The sequence below is a fragment of the Acipenser ruthenus genome, chromosome 16, assembly GCF_902713425.1.
Source record: "Acipenser ruthenus chromosome 16, fAciRut3.2 maternal haplotype, whole genome shotgun sequence".
NCBI lineage: Eukaryota > Metazoa > Chordata > Actinopteri > Acipenseriformes > Acipenseridae > Acipenser > Acipenser ruthenus.
The window spans coordinates 8797953-8825706 of record NC_081204.1 but is presented as its reverse complement, the minus strand read 5'-3'; the positions used below and the strand labels follow the sequence as shown (position 1 = coordinate 8825706).

The window sequence follows — 27754 nt, the reverse complement described above, 5'->3', positions numbered from 1 at the left end:
AGTTCACAATAATACAGCAGTATACTCCCAACGCGACCGACACATGCAGTAATTGGCTGGTGTGCTAGACTGTCAGAGGCACAGTTGTTTTTGAATTGAGGCAATTCTAGAATGGCAGTTTTTGACAGGCTAGTAATCAGTCAACAGTCATGTAATAGCCCTGCATAAAATCTAAGAGAGCCAGATACTGTGGCTTTTATTATGATGCTCCTATTTCTAAATCCTTTGCAAAAGTGTCAACCATACCATCACCTCGACCATGGACCACTGTCTCTATGAGGCATACTTATTCCAAAAGCATACAGTATTTGTGAATTTACCTTTCATCTAATGTAGTTGTTGAGAGATATTTCGCGCTTGATTATGTCCAACACATCATAAAAGGCATTTTTTTAATGTTGTAACTTTCTCATTTTCTCCCATTTCCAAGGTAACATGATCTAATGATGTCCCCACTGATGCTGGCAGAGTCTTCCCTGTTGTTAAAAAACTTCCTTTAAACCCCAACAGCATTGAAACTAAAAAAAATAAATAAAAAAAGCTCTTAACTTGTGATCAACATGAAGAACACCAGGTACAGCACAAATGTGTCCAGCATTCTCCAGATACTGGTATTCCACATCCTTGTGCAAATCTCACTGCCGACATCCAGCTACAACACAGGCAGCAAGCGGGAGATCACCGTGGAAGGGGACTTGATGATCGGAGGACTGTTCCCCGTTCACGAGAAAGGCGAGGGGACAGAGGACTGCGGAAAAATTAACGAGCAACGAGGGATTCAGAGATTAGAGGCCATGCTCCTAGCTTTGGATGAGATCAACAAAGATGAGAAACTCCTGCCAGGCCTCAAGCTTGGAGCTCACATCCTCGACACCTGCTCCAAGGACACATATGCCCTGGAACAATCCCTGGAGTTTGTACGGGCTTCCATGACCAAAGTGGACGAGACTGAGTATATCTGTCCTGACGGATCCTATGCTATCCATGATGACTTTCCCTTGGCTATCTCGGGAGTCATTGGTGGATCTTACAGTGACGTCTCCATTCAGGTAATTATTACAGAGCCTTTTAATGTATTATTATTTATAACTAAATAGATCAGGCATGCACACTCTGAATGCTACTATGTAAATTATATTACATATAATTATGAAGAATATGATAATTGTGTCTTTCTAATGTTCACACAGGGTTTTAACTAACAGTTGATCAGTTTTTTTTAAACCATCTAATATCTAACAGAATGCCATATGGAACGTTTTGAGAGCGGGTTGTAATCATTTAAGGTAAGCAGCATGATCTGTGCTACAAAGTTACAGCTTTGAAGCTCATGACGATTACAATGTGGAAGATAATATGAAAGAATATCAAGTGACAGCAGAAACTGATGAAACTAGAAAGCATTTTGAAAATAAAAGCGTGCTTCTAATTAGAAATACAGTTTTCTAATTGGTCCCATGTGGCTCATTATTTGGTTGTCTCCACATCAATTTGCAGCTAATCAAACACTTGAAATCCAGTTACTGTACCTAGCCTGTAAATGGCAGAACTTTAAAAACTTACTGACACTCACTATAAAACACACAGGGCATGGGTACAGATCATTATGCACTAATTTAAAACGTTTTTTTTTTTCAAGCATGGTGTGGAAGGGTGGTGGGTAATTCACTGACACAGGACACAGAGAAATGAGTCTAAAAACACCACACAGGTGCCCAGTTTTATTAGAAACTGATTTTGGTTCAGCCCGCAGAGGGCGCTGTTGTCTGTGGCCTGCCGTACCAGCTATGGTAGCGACAGAGCCACAACTATACCAGAGCGGTACAGGGTACAGAGGTTGAAACAAAAAAAACACTAATCAAAAGGCGAAAGGAACAGGGAAAACAAAACACAGTAAACAAAACTACAAAATAAAAAGTGCTGCGCTCGGCAGCTTCACCCCAACCGTCGCTACCCGCACGGCCCGGGTCTCCGTCCTACCCTAGCGGCTCCCTCAGCCTGCTATACACTTTATCGGGGCTGCCCAAGAGTTTTCCTCGCTACCGCTAATTCTTTTATTTCTTTCTTTTAATATTTATTTGTCTTGCTGGGATTTTCGTCCCGGCTGATTTTCCTCCAGCGCTTCCGCACGCCGTTTACGTCTCCGTGGGCAGACCTGAGGGAACAGCAGAATGAAACTTATAGGGTCAGCAATTCCCCCAAGACCCGCCTCCCAGCCACTCAGAGAGAAGGAAAGTCCGCACACCCACTCTCCCCCCTCTCCGTGTCACTGCCATGACTGACAGGCGGATATTGACGAGCTGCTGCCCTCTCCCTGCAGCACTATGAACAAGTCAGAAGAGTCAACACAGGTCTCCCCCTGTTACAAATGGATTAACACATTTGGTTTAAATTACACATAACAAGAAAACTGGTACGGCACTTTTCTTGACATGAATTGTCTATATCTAGCCTTGAGTTTAAATAAGTGAGAATCAGGAGTCGTACAACCCTTTGAATAACAGTTATTGACCATTCTGTGAACCCATCGAGGCAAGTCTCCTTAGTTTCTGGTGCTAATGTGCCCCCAACTAAAGATTTGGAAAAAACAGTGACCCACTGAGGAACCAAACAGAGAATCTGCAATATATCAAGTAACTACAGTTAAAAATCAATCATATTTGTATCAGCAGGGAAGGTATGAAGGATTGTGGGTAAAAGCACTTTCTCAGTAAGGTAATGTTTCTTACCTTTTGTGTTCAGATGGTGTAACTGCACTATTTTTTAATGTTCAATGTTTTGCTCAAAGGAAAAGTCAGAACTTGAGTGTTTAATCTTCTTTGGAGCACAGTTTTTTTCTCGTTTCAGTTTGATGTGTGGTTTTATTATCTTGTACCCACCGAGTGGCTTAGGGGTTAGCTTTGGGAGGTCATATCTTCCACTTAGATCTCAGGTGTGCTCATCCAAGAAATACATCTTATGAGAATACCTTTAAAGCCAAGCTGTGTAGCTGTCCAAAAGCATATCACCCAGTCATCCCTAAGCTGTTAAAATGTACTTAAGCAGGATATAGGCCTTGTCCTGTAATATTAGCACCTGGTACTACTATTAACATCTTAATATTACTGCTTATGCACTGAATATTTGTCTTGGCTACACTGAAATACTGGTCAAAAATATCGTGGCATAAATTAATATTATTTGGCTATGCAAATTGCATGGCATAAATTAATATTAAATGGCTATGCAATTGCATATTAAATTAATGTTAAATTAATATTTAATAGATATGCAATTGATATTAAATCTAGGTTCAATTATTCCTTGTTACTTTCCATTAAAATTTAAGTCAGATTAACTGCATTTTCAATTAAAAACATGTAAACAATGGGAAATAATTACACATTTTCAAGGGTAACAAAACGTAATATAAATGGATGTGATATGCAATTACGTTTTCGATCGACATTTGGTTAACATTTAGCAAGAACCCAGCTATTATTAAATATTAATTTAACGTTAATTTAATATGCAATTGCATATCTATTTAATATTAATTTATGCCACACAATATAAAGCGTTACCAAAATATCTTAACTGTGTCTTGTCCCTTGCTAATTCCACAAAAAAGTGGTATTTTTTAATTACAAAGAAATAATATAAGTCATTATTAACTCTTGTCTGGTTGTTTAGTTGTAGCTAATGTATCCTGCTACCACACTACACATTCACTTCATGCACAACAGATATTAGGCGATCAATCCAATTAGGAGAAGAAGAGGGTATAATTCCTTCTGCACAGAAAGTGGATTTATAGTGTGGTGGCAGGAAAGAAATGTCGTCACCCAGGTCAAAGTGAAAATAAAGTGTGAAACACTTTTAAATGTGCAGCGTGGGCAAGTGCCTTTTGTGAAAATGCCATCTCTTTTCATTATTATTCGAAGAAAGGCCCCCAGTGACCAGTGCCTTCTTAAACTTCTTTGTACTTGTTCACACTGCAGCTTTATCTGGGATTAGTAAGGCTGGTGATATCAAGCACTTTTAATATTTATTACAGCAGGGTCAGTGGTGAAGCCAGAGGAGCACATCAGTGAGGACAGAGCTTTTTCAGAAGACTACTTTCCACTGGTTTTTAATTGCCAATTAAAAAATACATTATTATTAAAAAGCTGTCGGTTATGCAAACAGCATTGCCTTTTTTTGGAACATGGTGTTTGGCTGTTTAAGGATATGGAAAACAATGGATCAGCAACAATAAAGTTGCACTTGCTAGTGTTTTGAAAGTGATTTTTCCTACCGTCTTTTTTTAACTTTTCCCCCATTTCCTCCAGTCTTTTTTGGTATGAAATGTTTTGGAGATTTCATCATAAGATCCTTTTTTGTAATAAGGTGGATGCTGACCCCTTCATACTCTGAGGTGGGGATGAGTTATGATAAGGCTTACTGTAAGTGAATGTGGGCCAGATTGCATTTCTCTATAACAAAGATAGTTAGCTTCAATGCATTTAATCGCACTGGCACATACAGGATTTCTAGCCTTGCTATTTTAGTTACACGGTTCTTCAATAAAGTAAAGCGTACACCCAGTTTACATATTTTGCAATCAAGGTTTGGGGAAGACTTTACCTGTAACATTCTTTTGGTCACATGGTTATTGTTTTTATTTGAAAATATAAATTTAAACAATACATATTAGCTGTAATTGTATTTTTTTCTTATAGAGTGACCCATACTCTAGCTATTTAAAAATCATACTGAAAAACATTTCAAAGGACATGGTTTTCTTTTAGACGGATGTCAGGGGATGTTTCCTGCTTTAATCTTTGCACATCATTTCAACATTTAAATGATTCAAAAACACAGTTTGTGTTACGTGAACCATGACATTCAGTCTGTGCTCTGTCTTTAAAAAATGTAAGTTTTGGGATCACAAGTGTAATACGTATTTTATAGACAAAAGTCTTTGATATAAACTACAAAGCATTTCAGATCCAGAAAATCACACTTGTGTATTCATAAAAAAAAAAGAATGATTACATGCTTTCCTGATTTATTAATATTATGAACATTTTATACGTTTATGGTTTACCCTTATGATTTCAGCAATTCAATAATTAAGATTGACTGAAAACAAAAACAAAATTCTGTTATACATAATTGAACTAATACTAATAAAGAAAGGATTGGTCATACCCCCATCTCTGTTTTATATAATTGGTATGAAATGGTAAATTGGCACAGTCTAAAAACCAAGCACCAGGTATTTCATTAACAATATTGTGCTTTAATTATACTGTTAAACTACATTTTAATTAAAACCTCACACCCAATTCAGCACTCTTCTATGCTCACAGTTTATGAATATGGTCTCATGAGGCTTGGTGACACATTCTATTAATACAGCAGACTTTCATTTCTGGAAGCTGGGTTTGAATGAGTTTAAAATCAGTTAAGAGTACGACCCACTCTGATCGTCATTTGGACTCTGGTGTCATTTACTACCACCTGTATAGAAAAGAGATTTAAATGTTCCTAGCAGTAGCTGGTTTCTTGGCATGCAGATTTCTACAATGTCGGCCAGCACATCCATTGCAAAAGTTATGAATAGAGGCACAGAAATGGTTTAGAAGACTTGCACAAAGTGCGGTCTTGGTGCTCAGGAAACTTAATGGGGGTAAAGACCCTAGCTGCTGCTGTCTTGGGGTGCTCTAGTTTGCAATGAATAATCTTTTTCTGGGGTGGAGGGCGTTTTATAAATAAATGGGTCTATAATGATCTCTTAATGGTTTTTAGTAATAAATAATACCTCTGAGTTGGGAAGGCGCTTATCATCGTAATAATGTTGAACACAGACCCAAACAGCTAAGTCTCTAAAGTGTTTATACTTTTTTTTCGTACAATCCTTTATTTCTTCTTTGGTTGCATGGTGCAGACACTATATGCAAAAGCAGGGTTGGACCTGTCGCTCGAAACAGTAAGAGGTGTGGGAAAGACGGTTGTGTGTCATAGAGGTTCAGAATCCCTTTACTATGCAAATAGGGTTCGATGTGACTGAAAACGTCCACAGCAGTTTAGAAAAAAAAAAGAGCGGAATGAAATGACGCCTTGTGGGGTTTGAGCACACTTCACAGGAAGTAGGAAGAGACTCTCTTGAGCACACTTCAAAAAGATGCTGCTTATTATGCAGTATTTAAACTCCTTCTGAACTTGTTATTATAAGCTGAAAGTTTTAGCACAATACGAACAACATGGCGCTGTTACTAATTAATGAAGCAGAATGTCATTTTAAGGTGAACCACACTCATTAAAAAATAAATGATGCATTTAAATGCAGTTACAACATATGCAGAGATCTGCATAAGTACTGCCTACCTGTCAATAAGACGGTCCGCTTTCTTACAATTAGATTGATTTACACTGGTCTTTCATTGTCTCTATACTGAATATATATATATTTCCAGTGTATGATACAATACATTGCTCCTAAGACATTCTAAGGAATAAGCATTAGACCGATGCACATACTTAACCTACTGGGACCTACAGATGGACTTTTCATGTTAAAAAAGCTCTGTCCCCATAGAGTTGGCATCAAAACAATGACAATGCTCAAATAATTATAATTAGGGGTGTGCAAGATCCCGAGTCTAACCATACCGAAGATGTGCAAAGTATTTGAACTTAAATAAATGTGAAAGTCAGAGATTGAGGAATTTACTGTAAATATATGCTATAAAACTGGGAGAAAAACACACCCCCTACTCGTAACTAGCTCACAAATAATATTTGTAATGTTTATAACATTTCTCTTCTTTATTGTAATAAAATAAAATAAAAAAATAGAAGCATGTGAAAATAGAAATATGCTCCTTTAATTTATATACACTGCTGTTTGCATTATTAAACTACTAGGTTTTACTGTATTGAAGCAGTTTAGTATGAGAAGGGCTTTAGTATTGTGAGCTTCACATGTTTTCACATCACATCACATTACAAATTCAGTGAGAATTAGATATGGAGTGTCACCAATGAAAGGTGTTGCATGACTGCAGCGTTCGCCATGTAGAATTTCAATATCTCACTGACCTGTCTGTTTCCTATCTAATTCATTATGACTCATTTTTTTATAACAGGTCACACTGCTGACACCCAAAGACAGCGTCATACTGAGATCTAAATGTGTAGATCAGTTAATTGGAAGAAAACATGTTCTGCTTCAGGGCAAATAATATGAAACTAAATCAAAATATCACTTGTCTTTAAAATGGCATGCTGTTTGAGGTCAAAGATTGTCTCTTAATGAGAAATAAAAAGGAGAGGACGCATTAAAACAAACGGAGATGCATGCATGGAAATCTATGAGATCTATTTCGGCATGGACAGCCACAGGTACTAACCACTGTAGGGTGTTTATAGCTCTACTGCCAATTATTTGAAGATTATTTTACCCTTATTTTGTTTTTTTTACCCAATTTAGAATAGCTGATTACTATATGTTATCAGGAAAATTAAAGGTCAGTGGGCATCCTCCAATCCCACTACCAAGCCAATTGCCTTTTTACCCCCAGGAGCTCAAGAGCGGATGTCGGCTGGATGACAAAGACCATCCCTTCAGGGGTCCACTTGAGCTCATTGGGCTCCTGTGGAGGTTGTGATTTAGCATTGATTTCATGAATGTTTTATTAATCTAGAATTCTTAATTAGAAGTCTTTTTGATGTAGATTGACAAAGGATCAGGTTGTAAATCTGTAGCTCAGTAGCATATTTCGCCTGGAGGGTCATCACGGCAATCATATAAATGAACTGTTGTGAAAATTGTTGCTAAAGGGATAAGACAACATGTGGGGTTCTACAACTGATTGCTGCTTTTGGCACCGCGGCTAATTACACAAAGGTAGCTGCTTGTAAAACAAGGAACGAAATCAATAGATTTTGTTGTGGTCAAAGCTGATTGTACTGACAGACGTTGATGACTTTATGGAGATTACACTGTACGTACAACACAGGGTAGGCAGTCACTGTAATCTACTTTTTCCATTTGGGTCGTGCTTAATTGACTTTCTATGTCCAGAGAAAAGAGTGTTTTAAGAGCTACCAAGTTACACTGTCAACATAACAGACCTATCAAAACCTGTTTATAGTGCCCTCTAGTGCACCTGCGCTGAATTCTGTTCTCTACACATTTCTTGTATTCTGTACAAGGCCCTTTCAGTTTTTACTGATTTTTAGCTATTTTTTCATAATGCTATAGTACTGATAGCTGTCAACTCCACATGATCTTTCACACAGCAAATAAAAGTAGGTACTGTAAGCTGCTTTATGTCTGCCACCCAATATATATATATTTTTAAATTTAGTAGTCGCCAATTGATTTTACCCTGTTTTTCTCCCATGTCCTCCAAAACGTGTGCCGTCTGCCGATCGCTTCTTTTCACTCTGCAGGCCCGCCATGCAGCCAATCCAGAGCTACAGTGTCGGAGGACAACGCAGCTCTGGGCAGCTTACAAGCAAGCCTGCAGACGCCTGGCCAGTCTACAGGGGTTGCTGGTGCGCGGTGAACCGAGGACACCCTGGCCGACCTAAGCCCCCCCCTCCGGGCGGTTCCCGGCCAATTGTGCGCCACCCCCTGGGAACTGCCGCCCAAGGTCGGCAGTGGAATAGCCTGGATCCGAACCGGCGACCTCAAGGCCATAGGGCGCCCCCCTCCACCCACTATTAACCCTGTTTTTTTGTTGGGAAGACTGGTAAATTAATTATTTGCACTGATTTGTCACATGTTCTTAAGTAAACATTGCTGCAAGACAATTACAAAAATGTTAGATTGGTCTGACCACTTCACACATTTTTTTTTTATGATTGCTGCACTTGTTATGCAGATGAGGTGTTGATTTCCTAAGCACTTTCATCTTTTTGTGATGTAGAATTGCCAAAATGTTTTGCACCTCTGGTTGATCCTGTTTTTTATAATTTTACATATTAAAATATATATATATATTCTCTTAATTATATGTTTTTTCCTTTATTCTTTTTATTTAAGAATAATCCAACCATGTGAGGTACAAGGTAAGATATTTATAAAGAATATATGGAAAGTAAACAAACTAGACAAATATTTTAATATGAATGTTCCAAATTATTACTGCATTAATTGTTCAGTATTAAAAGCAACAACATTCCTTTTAATCAAAACCAGTCATAGTATCTATAGCGTTAACCTCAAGTGGAGACCCCTTTCCAAATAGTAACATGACTTCCATCTCTCTCTTTCTTTCTGTCATTGTTGGGTCAGGTGGCAAACCTTTTGAGACTCTTTCAAATCCCCCAGATCAGCTACGCTTCCACCAGTGCCAAGCTGAGCGACAAGACCCGCTATGACTACTTTGCCCGCACTGTGCCGCCGGACTTCTACCAGGCCAAAGCAATGGCAGAGATCTTGCGTTTCTACAACTGGACCTATGTGTCCACTGTGGCTTCGGAGGGGGACTATGGCGAAACTGGCATTGAGGCCTTTGAGCAGGAGGCCCGGGCACGCCAGATCTGTATCGCCACTTCTGCCAAAGTGGGTCGCTCCATGAACCGGAAGAGCTATGAGACGGTCATCAAATCCCTGCAGCAGAAGCCCAACGCCAGGGTGGTTATCCTTTTCACCCGCAGCGAGGATGCCAGGGAGCTACTAGCAGCTGCCATGCTCATGAACGTGTCCTTCATCTGGGTGGCAAGTGACGGCTGGGGGGCGCAGGAGAGTGTGGTGAGGGGTAGCGAGCTAGTGGCGGACCGGGCCTTTACCATCGAGCTGGCTTCGTATCCCATCAAGAATTTTGCTGACTACTTTACCAGGCTGGATCCCTACAACAATACCCGCAATCCCTGGTTCAGGGAGTTCTGGGAGCACCGCTTTCAGTGCAGCCTGCAAGATCTGGCTTGCGGCCAGCGCTCACTCATGGATGGCAAGTTCGAACAAGAGTCCAAGATCATGTTTGTGGTCAACGCCATTTACGCCATGGCTCACGCTCTGCACAACATGCGCCAAGCCCTCTGCCCCAACTCCACCAAGATCTGCGATGCCATGAAGCCCATAAATGGGAAGAGGTTTTACAAGGAATTCATCCTGAAAACTAAATTTGATGGTAAGTTGTGGGCTACAGAATACGAAAGTATCCTTGAAGTAAATATTGCTCTTTCCAGTAACGTATTAGATCTATAATACCAGGCTTTTATATTATCCACAATCTCTGTTAAGCAATCCCAGATAAAGGGTTTATATATTTAGACTCTTAGAGAGCCCTTTTATGAGAATGGAGCCATATTAGACAAAGTCAGTGGTTGTTCCAGGTATTAGTATTGTAAATACTCAGATCTTTTCAATCCCGACCAATGCTGTGTGGTTTAAAGGCTGAGAAAAAGGGATATTCCTGTCTGTTTGAGCCTTCAATGGAAGCTTTGACCAAACAATCCCAAGACATAGTTTCAATAGCAGGAGGATATCTCGACTAACTAACAGGAGAAAATCTTGAAACTCTTTGCTTCAAGTCATTTCCGCAGTGAGAACATTTTAAGGCACTACAGAAGGGACACAGATTAGTTTCGACCTATTTCTGAAGATAGATAACCCTGTGTGCTGAGAGGGGCTACTCTAGTGAAGGATTGTCGGGCAGAGACGTGCAATAATTGACTATTGTGGCTTATATTGCTTCCCCTTTAAAGTTATTAACTTTGATTCCAGTTGGATTTTTTTTTTTACTTTGTCCTAAGCACCACCTCATAACACAAAACTGTAATTGTCAAAGATTAATTCTGCACACCCAAGGTGCACTCATTTATAGCCCAAAGAGCAAGCAATAGTCTACATTTTTAAACAGTTCTGTGTGTTGCTCAAAATTAAACTAAGAATTTATTTTAATCATGTACTTTTCCTGTGTTCTCCTGTGGGAATAGCCTGGTAAAGTTATGTGTGAGTTGTCAAATGGTAATGAAACCGGCCATTATTCTGAAATGAATACCCAGAGATGTAAATATTTCAAATGAAAACAAGAGATCAAATGTAGCCATTTTGTTCCAGAGCTACTGTTGGTGTTAAAGGAGGAAACAAAACCTCACAAGGTAGCATATATTACTGAACTTGCATTTTCAGCTACGCAAAACAATAGCAATCCATCAGGCAATCCACAACACACTGTAGTCATATTGTGTTGTATTACAGTACAGTATGAACTGTAGAAGGTTTGGGATGCTAAACTAACTTAAAGTATGCCATGTTTTCTATAATGCAGCACCTGTTCATTGCTGTAGTAATATATTGTTATTTTAAATGAAAATCACAGTGCAATTGGGATTCCATTCCACCATCAGTACAATGCTCTAATAGTATGCTTTGCATGTTAATGTCAAATTTATGTTAAATAGAAACACATTTCAGTGCTTAACTCTTTCTCTCTTAAAAGCTGTTTTCGTGCAGAGTCCCCTGATTATGGCATAATTACATGATTCCAGACACCAGGAAATCATGCAGGCAATTCCCTCAATACTGCCCTAAATCCCCCTTGCTTTGACATCTGCCAGAATGTGCTGTGAGTATGATTGTGTCTCACTTCTTTAAGAAAAAGCTATTGCTTAAACTACTCCCCTTTTGTGTTTTCTAGCTCCATTCCGTCCAGCAGACACTGAAAACATTGTACTCTTTGACGCCTTTGGCGACAGTATCGGCCGCTACAACATCTTCAACTTCCACAAAGTGGACGGCAGGTATGTCTACGAAAAAGTAGGCTACTGGGCACAAAGCCTGACCCTGAACACCAGCCACATTCCCTGGGCCAGCCACACAACCCCCACCTCTCAGTGCAGTGACCCCTGCAAGAAGAACGAAGTGAAAAGCATGCAGCCAGGCGATGTCTGCTGCTGGCTCTGCATCCCTTGCCAACCCTACCAGTTCCTGGTGGATGAGTTTACCTGCATGGACTGTGGCTTTGGTCGCTGGCCAACGGAAAACCTCACTAGCTGTTACAACCTACCTGAAGAGTACATTCACTTTGAAGATGCTTGGGCTATTGGCCCTGTGGCCATCTCCTGCCTGGGCTTCATATGCACCCTCTTTGTGATCGGTGTCTTCCTGAAAAACAATGACACCCCCGTCGTGAAGGCCTCGGGAAGGGAGCTTTGCTATATCCTGCTGTTGGGTGTCCTGATGTGCTACAGCATGACCTTCATCTTCATCGCCAAGCCTTCATCTGTCGTCTGCACCCTCCGTCGTTTAGGCTTGGGCACTTCCTTTGCCGTGTGCTACTCAGCCCTACTTACCAAGACCAACCGGATCGCCAGAATCTTCAATGGCGTCAAAGATGGAGCACAGCGGCCCAGGTTTATCAGCCCCGCCTCCCAGGTGGTTATCTGCATGGCGCTCATCTCCTGCCAGCTCATCGTGGTCATTGTGTGGCTGCTCGTGGAGACGCCTGGCGTCCGCAAGGAGGTGGCTCCAGACAAGCGAGATGTGGTGACCCTGAAGTGCAACAACAAGGACACCAGCATGCTCATGTCCCTGACCTACAACATGATCCTCATCATTCTATGCACCGTCTATGCCTTCAAGACCAGGAAGTGCCCTGAAAACTTCAATGAGGCAAAGTTTATTGGCTTCACCATGTACACCACCTGCATCATCTGGCTGGCTTTCCAACCTATTTTCTATGTCACTTCAAGTGATTACAGGGTAAGTGAATGCAGAAAGCCATCATAATCTGATATTATGACCTTATATAGTGTATATAGTGCCTGTGTATTTTATTTTTTTATAATACATGGTTATAGAATAAAAAAGCAAATTGTGCAAATGGTACATTTTTGTTTTTGAAAAGCTGATTGCAGAGAATATCTGCGATCAGATGCTCAATGCTTTTTACTATTTTTTATGAAAGGAAAAAAACACCAATTACAATTAAAAAATGTATATTAAACAATTCAGGGCTACTTACAAGCTTCCTAATGAAACATTTGTGCTGTTTTTCTTCTGATGTGTTACTTTACAGGGTGTGTACTTCCTATCTGAAAAAAACATAATAGCTAGATGTTAGCATAGCTGGATGTTAAGCATATTTTTTTTTCTTCATAGAAACAGTTTGCAAGGTCAGTTCAAGATTGAACTTGTGATTCGCTAGGGTGTTGTCATAAATGAAGGATTAGAAATTTTGAGACAAACCCCAAGGGTCAAGATTGCAGCTTGCAATCAGTTGCAGTTTTCAGCTCATCTTAGTCAAAGGTCTCCTTGTAAGACTAAGTGAAAAGTCAAAACACAGTAGAAATTTGCCCCAGCAAAGATGAAATTTGAACCTAACCCAGAGACTCACAAACCACAAGGGATAGGGCTTAGGCAGAGGTTGACTGTTATCAGGGAAGGGGAAGCTCAAATGATGGGGTACACTATTGCACAGCCCCTCCAGGTTAATAAAAAAGTTTTTTAATGCTAATTTAAATTATAAATACAATTATTTCTATGTATTTACTGGATGCAGTTGTACAGTGGGACGCCTAATAACTATATTAATTGGGACCGACTCAAATACGGCCGACATTCAACTAAAGACCCTATATATATATATATATATATATATATATATATATATATATATATATATATATATATATATTGTTTAGCTCCTTGTTGCAAAAGCACTCAGGCAATCAATTTTGTGGATTAAAAACATGAAAAGAAAAAAATAATTTAAGTTTCCTTAGTTGAATTTAAGTCGTCCAGTTATGAAAGCCACTGTATCAGTAGTGAAAACAGACAAATCATGTTGAAAAAAACAAGGGGTTCTTTTTTGGTTTCTCCTCTAGATTCTTATTTAACGCAGAGGGCTGCTTGTCTTTTGTTCTAAACCAGCATTTTCTTGTTTTTATATATATAGGCCATTATCCCTCTCCAGCTTTATTCAGTTAGATATTTCTTTCTTTTTTATACCGAGACAATCTTATTTATATGAACCATGTAGTTTTCAATGGGGTTGGAGGTCTACATATGGAACATGTTTATACAGCTGCTGTTTTGTTCTTGTTTTATGTGCTCCTAAGCTACATTTTTGTACTCCATTGGAGTTCCAGCTATGTGGTCTGTTTGTATAACAATTATGTCTTCACTTTGGGAACCAATGTCATGTTCTGATCCAGTTGGGATCTGAGGTTATATGAGCGTTCTGTTTTTAACCAAGACACCCCAGAGATAAAGCTTTGCATAGCAGAGGGTATTTTCTGTAGCATTCTGTAATGGGTATCGATGGAGAAATTCAACAAACACGACACAACTACAGGTTTTAAATACTTTTCAGGATTTAAAACCAGCCATGGCATTTTGTGACACCTCCAGAGATAGATGAGAATTAGGTTTTAATTTGATCTTCTTGAATTACTTGCTGAAGGGTTGATTAAGGGTCTTAGTTGAGGCAGCACAGTAGAGTCTCAGCAAACTAATAAACCTGTCAGTGATCACTTGTACTGTAGTATAACATTATCACAGTGTGCCTCGATTGCCTTTGTCAGTGTTTATTCATACTGATGTTTACTGTTTACTACTAGTTATTACGGATTGTCTAGTTTATATTATTGGGGTCCCGATGTGTTTTACTTGCTGAGGACTATAGGGTCTCATTCAAAATGTTGACCCTTATTCTCTGATTGTCTGTGTGTCAACCTCATCATGATGAACACGATAACTGCCTGGAATTGTCCCCCACTTCAAATATTGATTTAAAACTATCATATTATTAGCTAACTGGATGCAAGGTGTTTTACTGTTTGAAAGGGTTAACCCTGTGAAGAGGGTTGATAAATGGCAGTAGGTGTCACATAGAACTACAGGCCTTCTCTCTACCCGATTTTAATACATTCTTTTCTTTTCCTTTCCCTCTCCCTGCAGGTTCAGACCACCACCATGTGTATCTCGGTCAGTCTGAGTGGTACGGTGGTTTTGGGGTGCATGTTTGTTCCGAAGACGCATATCATCCTGTTTCAGCCCCAGAAGAATGTTGCAAGTCATCGCGTGGCAGTAAACCGATTTAGTGTAACCGGCCCAGGCTCCAGCTATTCTCACGGTTAGCCAAGAATGTGCATCTTTATTCCCTGAGCAAAGGAAAAACAAACAATTTCACTGGTACTTCCAAACTGGCTAAATTTATCCTGAGTTAAAAAAAAAAATGATTAATTACTAATAAATGGAGCCCATCATTTCTTTAAATTAGTTCAGGTACTGAGGAGATTATAAAGCAATTGAACTGTGTGATGATGCCTGTGTTTTTAATAAGATTGTATTTAAGCGATTACCATGTATATGTCCAAAAACGACTTTGTGAGCTAACACATTCTGAGCCAACACAAATGATAACTATCCATTATTTTAATTGCATAGTACAGCAGCAGGTACCTTCGTTAACTTAACCAAAGGCAGCAAAGCTACCGTATTAAAAGTAATGTCATGTCTTGATTGATATTTGACCTTTCTATTTCAAGACAAATGCTCCCCTCTCACCATTATAGGTGTCTTTAAATTGCAATCATTCACTCTTAATTCATTCAGTGTTGGCAGGTAATTTTCTTCAAATTCCATTTTTGTAAAACAGTGGTATAATTAAGTTCATCACTCATCTTTGTTTTGCTCAGTTGTCCGACGGAACCCAAGTGACGTGAAAAGATCTCTAAATATCAACACCTAGAACAGTATTTCTTACACAGGTGTTTGTACTCGCACTGCTGTAGTTAGCTGCCTTTGCTCCTAGGTTTGTTAAGCTTGTACAAGATTAGTTCCCAAGACTCACTCATCATTGTATATTTCATGTCAAAATGGGATGGATGACTGCCTTTAAGCTACAACTGGTAAAACGAAAAAGTCTTACACATTTTTTATTCTGCGTGTTGAAAATAACTATACATTTGTATATATGGATAATTAGGCCCATTGAATGAAAAAAGCTACATATCCCAAGTTTGGGTCAGAATCAAGTAATGCAGTTTTGTTTTTCTTTGTTTTTAGCTTCAGCCTCCAACTTTGTGCCGACAGTCTGCAATGGTCGAGAGGTGGTAGACTCAACAACCTCATCCTTGTGAAGACTATTAGAGACTTGCCCTGTCCAAAAAACATAAAACACACTAGTAAAAAAAAAAAAAAAAGGATATTGAAAAGTTTCTGTGTGGGCTGCCATTTGCATAGGTCTCGATTATTCTAGAATGTGATGTATATGCAATATCCCTAATAGTTTTTTTTTTATTCGTATAACATTAAAAAAAGTAATTATTCCTTCTTTTTTTTAAAAAGTTTAATTTGAAAAATGAAGTAACCGATAGTAGAAATGTTAAATGTATAAAATGTTTTTAATGTAGATTTTTGTGAACCAGTTTGTGCTTTCTTGTAATTTATGTAAATAAAAAAAGGTGATTTTTAATGAATATTAACAGCCTGGCTTTTCTGCAAGTCATTTTCACACATCATCTCTGGTTACCATGTGCCGATAAAAAGAAACAGGAAAAAGGTGACATTCCGAAATCAGAAAATTAGGAATGGGAATTTCAAAGTTTCCTATTTTAATACACAGGGGCCAACATTTTTGTGTATTCGAATACCTGAAATAAAGAATAAAAGGCAAATACGTATGTGTACTACAGCAGACAGCATAAAAAGTGTAAGCCACTAAAGTTTAAGAGCACTCTCTGGAGGAGCCAGCCAGGTTCATGAAGTGTACAAAAAATGGTTCTAGGGTCAGAATGGTAAAAAACTGGCTACAAAGCCTGGTCCATTATGGGTTAAACAAATGACAGATTCAGTTGGCACCAATCAAGTTGATTTCACTGTTTATTGGAAGAATGATGATACACAACAATTCTTTACCAGCAGTTGTTTAACCTTGAGGGAGAAAATGTAGTTGCCTTTTATACCTTAGTGGAGCTGATAAGCCAAACTCCCTTCAAAAACCCCTTAACCATACACAAAGGGTCAGAGAATACAAGCCACCCCCCAAAAACTGATGTATCTGAAAGATGAATACAAGTCAACCCCACAATTGTGGGATTGAAACCCACAATTTGTTTTCACCAATGGGTTTATTTAACCACTTTGACATTAACAGTGGAGACTTCACTAATGTGTATTGCACTCTGAGTCTTCATAATACTCAAATAAATGTTTCAGTTCTATAGAAGTCTGCAGTATTTGCCCAAATTGAAGCTTTTTGTGTAGGCACTACTGACAATGCAGCATAACCTTTGGATACTTGGATGAAGCTTCAATTCAAGTGAATATGGCTTCAAAGGGCTATTGTAAGGCATCAAAGGCAGATCATGGTGAGAAAGGGAGACGGAGCAGACAGATTTTGACTTGCCTGTCTGAATCTGGAGGTTCACAGTAAATGGGGTGCAGTTTATGTGAATTCCTGTGTAGCTGTCTGAGATTTTCTTGAACCTGTATCTTTACTATTGCCATTTTTTTTTTTTTTTTTTTTTTTTTTTTTTTAATAAATGAGATAAATATATATAAGCTTTCAGATATTACTGTGTCTTTAATAATTGAACACCACCACCCACTTTAAAATCTTATAAAATAAGATACATTATGGTAGGATGCATGTCTGTTCTTTAATTTCAAACAGGTGAGGTATCCATCCAGGTAAATTATTTGCCACTTGTTACGTCTTGTTCCGAGTTTTGTTTCTTTAGAGGAATGATATAAAGTCCATTCTTGGCTTCTTTTATTCTCCACCATCTGCCTAACCTGGAAATGAAAAAGGGGACAGCATCAGTACACACCAAATAAGCTGGACTCCTATTAAACTTGTGCCATAGGAGATATTTATGAGTGCATCAATTGTTCCTGCTTCTCCCTCTGTGGCAAGGCTGAGCTTAGTAAAATAACTGTTTAGTATAGCAGAGGCTTGTGTTACAACAGCACCATCTAGTGGGTTAAGGTTTTTGTACATTAAAAAACTTGGGTTGTTTCATTTCACACACCAAATTCAAGGCGGCTTTAAAAAGAGCCACTGAACACAATGTATTTATTTATTCCTAGATTCTGTTTTTTTTTTTTTAAAAGATAAAACAGGTCGTTAGTCAACCTGGGCCAATTTTACTGTTTGGTATCCAAAGTAGTTAGTTAGTCTAAATGGCTACGTTTGTCCAATGCAAGCTACATCAACGTTTACTGGCAGATTGTCAGGAAACTGCAAAGGAGTCGCTCATTTAGTTGACTGCGCTGTGGACTCCAACGGGTTAAATACAACAACACTTTCAGTTGGTCGCAAGTTATACATTTCATTGTACCAATGACCAGGAGGCTATTGGTATGGTTAAATCTCATTATTTTTTTTAAATGAAGACTGTTGTTTTATCATTTCGGTTCAACTGTGGTTCGCCTCTAATTGCAGCTGTTTGGAAGGTTTTGAAACAAACTGCAGTTCAGCTTACACCAGACAAATCAGTGAGAATGTAACGGGAGGTCAACTACCAGGGAGGATAATGAGGGACTCAACCAACGGCCAGTAATACAAAGTGCTGTAGCTCATTTCAGATGCTGTCTCACAGCCAGACTTGCTAACTGTGTTCGACTTACTGACCCCTGCTTAAGAAGATTCAGTGCTACTTGTTAGTAAGCCATTTTTGTTTTAGTTCCTTCAGTCAATCCATCACATTGTCAAAAACGCAAGTTAAGGTCCAACAAGGGAAAGCAGACTGTTCATGTAACCTCAATACCAGTAGTGTAGCTGGACAAATATCCCATCCCAGTTTATTATTATTTTATACAGGTTTCAACATAACAAATGAGTTGCAACAGTTCATCCACCACTTCATAGATTCATTGACCAAAATCATTGTCTACTTGACTGCACCCCCCTAGATATGAGGATCTTTTTCTTCAAAACAAAAAATAAATAAAACACATCTCCTGTGCCAGTCAAAAACATAATTATCCAAAACACAAAGTTGTTCTTTTTTATATCAGTATTTATAACTCAACCTGGAAGCATATCAAATTATTGAGCTTAAAAATCCTTCAACTAGATCCTGCAAAGTTCTATTATACCCTGTGTGGCACCATCTTTTAATAACATTTTTTGAATAAAACTGCAAGAATTGGGTATGAGAAATTACTGTGACAAGACTTTTTAAAAATACATACAGGCATTATAAAAAGTATAACACACATAGGTAAATTAATGTCACAATTACATACAGTTGAACGAGGGGAAACATTTAAGTAGTTCTATCAGAGTCCCACAAAGATTCCGATTTATCTTCACTCCCAAGTGCAATTTGAACCATTTATTGTGAAAGTAGAGTTCATTAATATGGTCCCTTCATTTCAAATCAAATAGGTATGCTGAATTACAAAGCTGAAAATATATTAATTTGTTATTTAGTAACAGATGCTGCAAAAGAAATTTCAATGACAAGTGTCGGGTGTTTGAAAGTAACGCAGATTCAAATTTGATTTTTTTTTTTCTTTTTTTAAAATCATCTTCTGAAGATCTCTTTTGACTTCAAAACTACCTTATGAGGAAGTTCCATATGGAAGATCTATAATTTTATACAGCTATGGCTGAAATGCAGCACGCATGAATTCAGTTACATTTCAAATGTAGTGTTTGCATTAAAAGCATGATTCCCCTGGGAGTTTCTATTTCTATAAATTCTAAAATAGTCCACTTTGTCTCAATGTTTATAATGAGATATAACTGGAGGGTCTACATGTGTGTAATAACTGTGAAATGAAAGCTACACATATTAGAACGACTTCTGGGGGGGAAAAAAAAGGAAAAACAGAATCAAACATTAGACATTAGTCTGTATACCATTCAATGTAAACTACATGTGCCACAATCACTGACCCAGTGTAATGTTACAAAAAAATGAAGCCCTTAAATGTTTTTCCATGTAAATTTAAGTTATTTGAACAATTTGTAAAATTAAAATCTGTACCTGTGCTCTTGCCCGACCCCAGCTACAAGAAAATTTCCTGAGTTTGAGAATTTTAGGCTGTTCACAAAACCAGTCTGTAAGACAGAAAGCAAAATGAAATCTTAAGTCACCTCAGACATATCATAGGGTAATGTAGTGTACAATATATAGCACCACAACATGGCAGAGTTAGTAGTATGAAGATCCTTACCAGGGGAATACTGAAAAGAGGTTTTAAATTGCGGAAACCTTCTCCACATTTCCATAGCTGAACCTTTGAATTGTTGGAACCTATGAAGAAATTATTTCAAATGCATTATTAGTGCTATTACAAACTAACAAAGCAAAACAAGGCTAGAAAAATCTGCACAACAACAAAAGAAAATCTGGACAGTGTGCTGGGTAATAACTACTGTATAGGAGCAGCTATGCTAATTCTGGGAAACTTCAAATGTACTTAAATGCGGGAGGGGATTCTCTCCCACTATTGCTTTGTAAACTAATGTGGACTTGACAGAAAGGCTACCATTTTACAAATGTCAAAAACTATTTCTAATACTGTTTGCAAGAACAAAAAAAAACTGACACAATATTTAATTGTGAATGTAATTATATTGCCCATGGCTTGAAAAAGCAACACCGATATAATAAAGCCATCAACAAGAAGACACAGTCTCACAGCTTGAAGCACCTGAAGCTAGTGTGTCACTATTCTGAAGTGCTGCCACTGAAGAGATCCAATATGGCTGCTCCAGGCCTCCATCCCCATGGCAACCGTGGGCCTGCTTCACTGTGACCAGAGGTTTCTTCTTGCCAACACTCCACACAGCAATAGACCTTGATGGGGTTGATCAATTATTTTAAAATGTCATTATCGATGCAATAGAGTTATGTATATTACATATTCATGTAGTTGTTCTTTTGAGATGCATAATTTATCAGAGCTGAGAACCTGAAAACTAGTATGAAGTCATGAGTGACCTTGTTATTAGTTTTGGAAGAAACAAAAAAGGAGAGTTGAGCCTCATCAGAGCCTGTAGCCTACTACTTTATTTTATCCTTTTTTTGACCAAATATTTAAATCCCCACAAACATGACTGACGTGTGTCTATGCTTTTATCATATCAATGAACGAACGTATCAATGCTTACCCATCGTCTGCTCCGGTTACCATATGCTCTTCATTTATTAATTGGATACAGTCAATAGATCCCCTATGAAGGAAATATGGTAGGGTGTTAGCAAGTATGAAATAACAGCACAAGAATATGTAGAGCCGGGTCTCAAGAACACAAATGCCATGACATGCTGCATACATATACTCCCACTTAATTAAGTTGCATCCATTATCCTGATGGTCAGGCAAATCCATTGGTAGAAAATATAACCATGCCATAAAATACATTGCATGTACCAATGACCACTCGACAGATTATCAGTAGCTTTGTTCAGTGGTTTTGTAACACGCTTCCATATAACAATTGTCACGTTTTGATCTATTGTGATTCGGCCAACGTGAAATTCAAGAGGACATTTTAATTCTAATCAGAATCTGGTCACACAGTTGTTACCCACTCTCCTTGCCTGTTCTAGGAATTTCCATAATAAAAGGGAAAAACAAAACAAGAAAGCCTGGCTGCCCTGGAGCACACAGCAAGCCATGACCAGTTTGTTTTCAGCTCATTCCTCACACCTTTCCTGTAAACCAACACCTTCATTATGTGACATTTTGCTCTGAGGGGAACTCATTAATCCGAGAGCAGCCAGACTAGCAGCTGGAGGCAGGAGACAGATTCAGAACTGAAAGGCAGCGCAGCAGGAACACCTTTCCAACAATCCGAGGTGAGAACACCTACCCACCACTCAACTTTTATTTTCCTGTTTATTTTGAAGTACTTACTTTGAATCTTGATGTAAAATAAAATACATTTGATTCTCACTATTACAAAGGGTTGGTTAAGGATTTTGAATATGCTTTGTACTAAATGCATGGTTGTTTCAAAAAGCACAGAGCAAACACTTTAAGGCATACAACCCCATTGATGTAGGTAGAGAAGACTAATGTATTTATTTTACAGCTGCAAAGCAAAGAAATTAGAAAGCAGAACCAGGGAGTTAAAGAAGCCACCAGTTGCAGGTTACTGCACATTTACCGTTTGTTTTGTATTTAAAAAAAAAAGCAAGCTTTGTGTGGAGATGGCTTATAGTAAACCGCAAAGCAACATTGCTATTGTTAATTAATGGATGGATGGATGCATGCAGTCGACTAAACTGGAATTACAGCAATATAAATCCGGGCATATTTACTGATATGCTAACACCATTCAGCAGCACCTTTTAATGTCCTCGTGGGGGAAGAGCCGAGTTTCTTCCAGGTACTGTACAGGTGCAAGTCTGCAGTTCAAGATGCCCTAGTACAATATGTGTTTAAACAGGATACGATTATTATAAGAAACAGAAGCAGACTCACTCGTGGCCATTGAAAACTAATTGGGACTCCTCTGCAATCTTCCAGACCCTCACGGTCCGATCGCGACCCCCCGTCGTCACGCAGCGCTCTCTGCTCAGACTGTCCAGACCCGTGATCACGTCTTGGTGGCCAAATCTACAGGGACAAAGTTGTTCAAATAAAGTCCAGAACTGGGCATAGATGATTTTTTGCCTGCAATAATGGATACTTGAAGTTTTCAAATGCCTAACTGTTCAGGACGATATGTTTAAAAGTAGATTCCTTCGGGTTTCACCAATAAGCAAACTAAAATAAAATAAAAAAAATTCCTTGGATATGAACACCACCTAAAACATATTAAAAATACATCTAAAAACTTGAGAAGACACCACAGATGTATTCACTGCATTGGATTCTTAGCTACTCACAGTGTTTCCACGTAGGCATTTTCATCAACATTCCACACTTTGATAGAACGGTCATGCGAGGCGCTGTATAACTGGTGTGTACCTTTCCTGAACGACAGGCCCTAGGTAACAACAAACAAGTAGGAACGACTCAGATTATTAACTTGATATGACTAGTCCGACTGGTGCAATATGTATTTATGATAATGATTTCTGCAGGAAAACCGTTTTGATAGTTCACACATTACATTTGAATTATGACATGTTATAAAGTCTTTACACATCCCATATAAAAGTGTAATTAAGCCTAGTGAAAGCATGATAAATCATAGGTAATCATTGTAAAGAAGGGCAAGGTAAGGTAAAGCATATAACATGAGAAATGACACAGTATAACCATGGGACAAGCATGGCAAAACTGCAAAGATACTGAGCAAAAATGAAAGGGCTAGTAAGGATCACATTGAGTTTCAAAGACCGAACAGAAAATGTTGATAATGAGCATAAAAAATAATGTAAAGCACATTTTAATATTGGGATTGAAGGGCAAGCGTAGAAAGAGAAATGGAAGCCTCACCGACACTGCGTCTCTGTGGCCTGTGAACGTGTAGAGGTGTTTACAAAGTGCTGCTTCCCAGATCATTATTAACTTGTTTCTGTCACCTGTAGCCTAAAGAGATAAAAAAAAATAATAATAATAATAAAAAACAACCATTTTTTTTATATCCAGAAGGTTATAAGTGTTGTGTTTTCTCCAAGTCCTCAATACTGTATATTAGCTGGGAGAGTTAAGCAAAAGGCATAGTAGCCAGAGATGTTTCAATTCCAAGTTGTTCTTGATCTTAGAACAGACACACCTCCACATTACACACAGGCTGCTTGAACTAAATGTTGGGGATCCATTTTTAATTGGTCTTTGTTTAGTAAAAATGACAGCGCTGCAACAAACAGGCCTGCAATACTGCAAACGATGCAATGCTCGTCCGGTTGATTGATCTCAAAAGCTTAACTATCAAAAGGTAAAAAGCAATGTAGCCTCCCGCACCAGGTATTTGCCATCAGAGGATATTGCCATACAGAGGATGTGTGCCGTGTGCCCAACATGTCTGTCCTCTGTCCCCTTCCTCCCTCCAGGAATTGTGTGAAGCTTCTTTCCACTCTCCACGTCCCCTGTAGGCATTAAAAACAATCCATTTACACTGAACTAGTGGTTGATAAATAGACTACACACAAGACTATTTGCCATTACAGTGACCTGTGTATAGGATCACATTGTTATATTCTTAGATACCAATATAAATTTACCACAATCACATACACAACAGATTAGCAAAATCTAATCACTTACATTTAATAATTGAGCAATCTTTAGCAGCTGAAAAAACTTGCTTATCGTCAGGCGAGATGACAAGACAGGTGATAGGCAGCTGGTGGCCCCTCAGCAAACGGATATCGGCAATATCTGGAGGCTGATACTGGGGGGAAAAGACAGTTAAAACTGTTGGATATAACAGGCTATTGACCATCTATGATCAATGTGTATACCGTAGCAGACTGCAGTCACATTTTTAAACAGAAACCCACAAAAGAGCAGGAAAAAAAACCCCAAAAGAATCCCACTGTGTGAAGGTATGGGAGCTCAGGTGGTGTATCGGGACAGCTAAAACCCTAATCTCGCTACAATCTATCCAACACATTAGCAGCACTGCTTAAATACTTTTTATTAAATGGGACCATGTCTCCACAAGGGTCCTGGGTGGCACACCTTCGTATCTATTTGCAGTGTTTTATTTACGTATGTTTTAGTAAATCTAGGGATTCTAATAAATGCTTTGCAGCAATCTGAAGTTGAGTACCCTTCATTTTTCTTATTAGATTTGTCAGTCAATTGTCCATCTCTATTTTAACAGTTATAAAAATCACTTTAGGATATTCCATGGAATAGCTTCAGCTATTGCAGGGAGCCTCATATATTAAATTGCAATCCTGGAACAGCAGAGCATATACAGTTTTAAAAAGACGTGAAGCCTGATACAATATCCTTTAATTATATTCCCAGCTGTTGTTTTTGTGACCTGTAATCTGTTCAATCGTTTGATTATAATCTGCCATAAGGGATGGGGTTTACATAACACCCAATTATTTTTTTAAAAAAAGTGTACTTACGTCTTTGGCAACAAATCGCTGGAGTTTTCCTTTCTGTTCCAGCTAAGCAAAAAATAAGACAGCAATCAATGCATGGTCTATTTCACCAGACAGTCTTCACCTTACAACACATTTTCAATGTCAGTGCTATTTTTTAATCTCAAGTCAATGTCACTGCTAATTGTTAGGAAGTTAGAAGATACTTTATATTAAAAAAAAAAAAAAAGTTTTTTTTTTTTTTTAGCCGTGTAAACAGACAGTATAATAAATAAAATTTTACTACATCAACTGTAACCACCTAAAACTGACGTGTACTTACCACGTCTTCCTGGAGTCTGCCTGCAATTAGATCTTTCTCAAAGTCTTCCACCTCTGCCTTTTCCTCTTCTGAAATGCACACAAATACATGCATTTCAGTACATTAGGAAATTATTTATTTTACAAGTAAGCATTCTTTGGGCTCTTTAAACCACATAATACGCAACCAGTTTCTTGACAATGTGTGCAAGTATTTGTACAGGAAAAACAATTGTTCAGCCCTGCATATCTCCCTTACCCTCTTCTTTCAGTTGTTCAAGGTAGAGTTTAGCCAACCGCAACTTCTTCTCCTGGGCGGTCTCCTCAATCTCTTCATCTTCTTGGACTCTTGCTTTCTTTTCCACTGCAGGGCTAAGAAACACAGCACATTAGAAACCACAAATACAATTATTTAATTAAACCCATGCATTAAATAAAAAAGTTTAAAACTGGGGTAAAAAAAGAAGATATTTTCTTCTAAATGTAATTATCGAGAAAACACCAAATGAGTTCCTAGGAGAATATATTCACTAGTTGAAAAGGGTGCCATAACAAATAACTATCTGATACACAGCCAAAAAGTCGGTTGCAAATTCATTTTCTTCCAGATTGATATGTAAAATATATGTGGCTGGAAGTTGTGAGTGGGATGCACTGGTGTTACGGATTCTAACTCCTGCAGGTAAGTTGAAGCTAAAAGCTCCACAGCTGCTTATGCAAAAGAGAATGGTCACTGGTCCTCACCCAGCCTCCTTCCTGTCTGTTACATACACACAGCTTTGAAAGCTTCTTTGCGAATAAAGCTACTGGGCTGAACAACTACAATTTCCCCCGACTTACCTCAGGAATCAAATCCTACAGGGTGCACCCTACAGATTCAAGGTTCAATACAACTAGTCTACTGTACACCTCTACTGACACCACGCACATTGGAATTTGAGAGATTTTTCCACACCCAAACACAATACAATGAGCACCAGGAGCATTTATTATACAGCCTCCCTCAATCAGCCATATTAAGTCTTATCATACCTTTCAGGTTCAGAGTCACTGGAGATCTCTTCATTAAGTCTGGAAGTCATTTTCTTGGTGCGTCCTTTTCCCTCTCCATTTGCAGGAGCCTTAAAATGAGGCCAATGAGAAGAGAATAATAAATATAGGAGTTCTGCCACATTCACTCTTCACAGTACTTTAAAGACATAAGACATGTCCAATATTCTATGGTGGAATAGTGTAAAACAGCAAACCATTATTTCTACACTTAATATTTAAGCTGCATACCAAAAAAAGCATCCCATTTCATAAAATATCTAATGATTTCAAGTTAGTTGCTGAACACCAGTTCTAATTACATTACAGTTCCTCGGCTTTAAACTGTTTTCACTATTCAATTTCCTTTCTATCATGTTCATAACGTCATAGCATCTGAACACTATAGAGTTCTCCAATTGTGTCCCCCATGCTTCTTTGGCTGTCCTTACAAACGTACCACCAAATGTTCCTGTCAGGACACTGCACTCTGATTGGTTATCATATTATTGTTAATAAAACAAGGAATAATCCTCTCCCAACACTGAAACCCTAAACCTAAGGTCAGTATACTACACTGCAGTCATTTCACATCTAAAGTAGTTCATGTTTGGCAGTGAATAAGCGTTTTTGTTACTTTAAAAAAAAAGTAACCGGAGGTGCTGACGTCCTCAGTTGTCCTGAAATTAACATTTTGTGGTACCTTTGTAGGCACTCTGCCTTGCTTAATGACAGAGCCTATTGCAATTTGCACTTCAATTAACACGTGATGTGCCATCCTGCTTTACTGAAACAGTGGGATAGGTTAATGACAGGAGTTCAATGCTTCCTGTACTGTCTATATACGTTAAGGACACTGACCACTACGCTACTCCCCGAGGACCAATGCAATAGACACAAATCTTAACTTCAGAGCACCCGTGAAAACAACACTTTGAAACCTCGAAGTGGAACATTTTGGAAAATCAACGCAAGAGACAACGCGATTAGACTGTATTCATATGTTATGAATATCTGGATTTTGAACACTTTTAAATAATACCGATACCTTAGCTTTAATTTTGTAGCTTACAAATGTTGGTTCCTGACGTTAAACACAGTGAAGAGAATTGGTCTTTTGTAGTAGATTGTGTACACAGTTACTAATATAAGTGACTTATCATACAATTCTAGGTTTATACTATAGTAATACAAACGCATCTACAGGGCAGCAAATGACCTGCTTACCTTTCGTTTTGTTCCTGCACCACTTTCTGCTTTTTTGTCAGGTTTGGTATTTCCTTTCTTCTTGATGAATAAAGAAGACATGGTGTTTTATTTCACGGTTCTTATTTATATAAACTTAAATCTTTAATTTAAATTATTTACATATAAATATGAATCGCCGGTCTTTACTTTGCTGTTGCAAACTCATCAACACCGGACCCACATGGTTACATCCACGTGCACTCAAACCAAAGATTCTCCAACCACGCCCCATATTATATTACCACGCCCACTGTGAAGATAGATGTACTGGTTGGAC

General features: G+C 38.4%; 2 protein-coding genes across 4 annotated transcripts in view; one reads left to right on the top strand and one right to left on the bottom strand.

The window, feature by feature from the left end:
- Positions 1 to 17451, top strand: part of LOC117412681 (metabotropic glutamate receptor 2-like) — a 39621-nt gene extending 22170 nt beyond the window's left edge. For 2 of the 3 annotated variants that reach the window (XM_034021240.3, XM_058988708.1), the window contains exons 2-6: positions 431 to 1049; positions 9269 to 10106; positions 11619 to 12682; positions 14882 to 15056; positions 15992 to 17451. In XM_034021240.3, coding sequence (XP_033877131.3) covers positions 561 to 1049; positions 9269 to 10106; positions 11619 to 12682; positions 14882 to 15056; positions 15992 to 16065 — 2640 coding nt within the window. In that variant the 5' untranslated portion in view covers positions 431 to 560 and the 3' untranslated portion in view covers positions 16066 to 17451. Of the gene's footprint in view, positions 1 to 430; positions 1050 to 9268; positions 10107 to 11618; positions 12683 to 14881; positions 15116 to 15991 lie in introns of all 3 variants that reach the window. The other variant, XR_009307461.1, reaches the window with a different exon arrangement.
- On the bottom strand, positions 17434 to 27690 carry LOC117412123 (U3 small nucleolar RNA-interacting protein 2-like). Its single transcript, XM_034020127.3, has 15 exons — positions 27457 to 27690; positions 26233 to 26321; positions 25460 to 25572; positions 25223 to 25290; positions 24925 to 24966; positions 24107 to 24233; positions 23804 to 23928; positions 23336 to 23428; positions 22780 to 22880; positions 22373 to 22507; positions 21054 to 21116; positions 20594 to 20739; positions 20114 to 20193; positions 19924 to 19997; positions 17434 to 17722 (listed from the first exon to the last, which is right to left on the bottom strand). Exons 1-15 carry the CDS (start codon positions 27535 to 27537, stop codon positions 17623 to 17625), a joined length of 1437 nt encoding a protein of 478 aa, XP_033876018.3. The 5' UTR covers positions 27538 to 27690; the 3' UTR covers positions 17434 to 17622.
- Between the last annotated feature and the right edge of the window lie 64 nt (positions 27691 to 27754).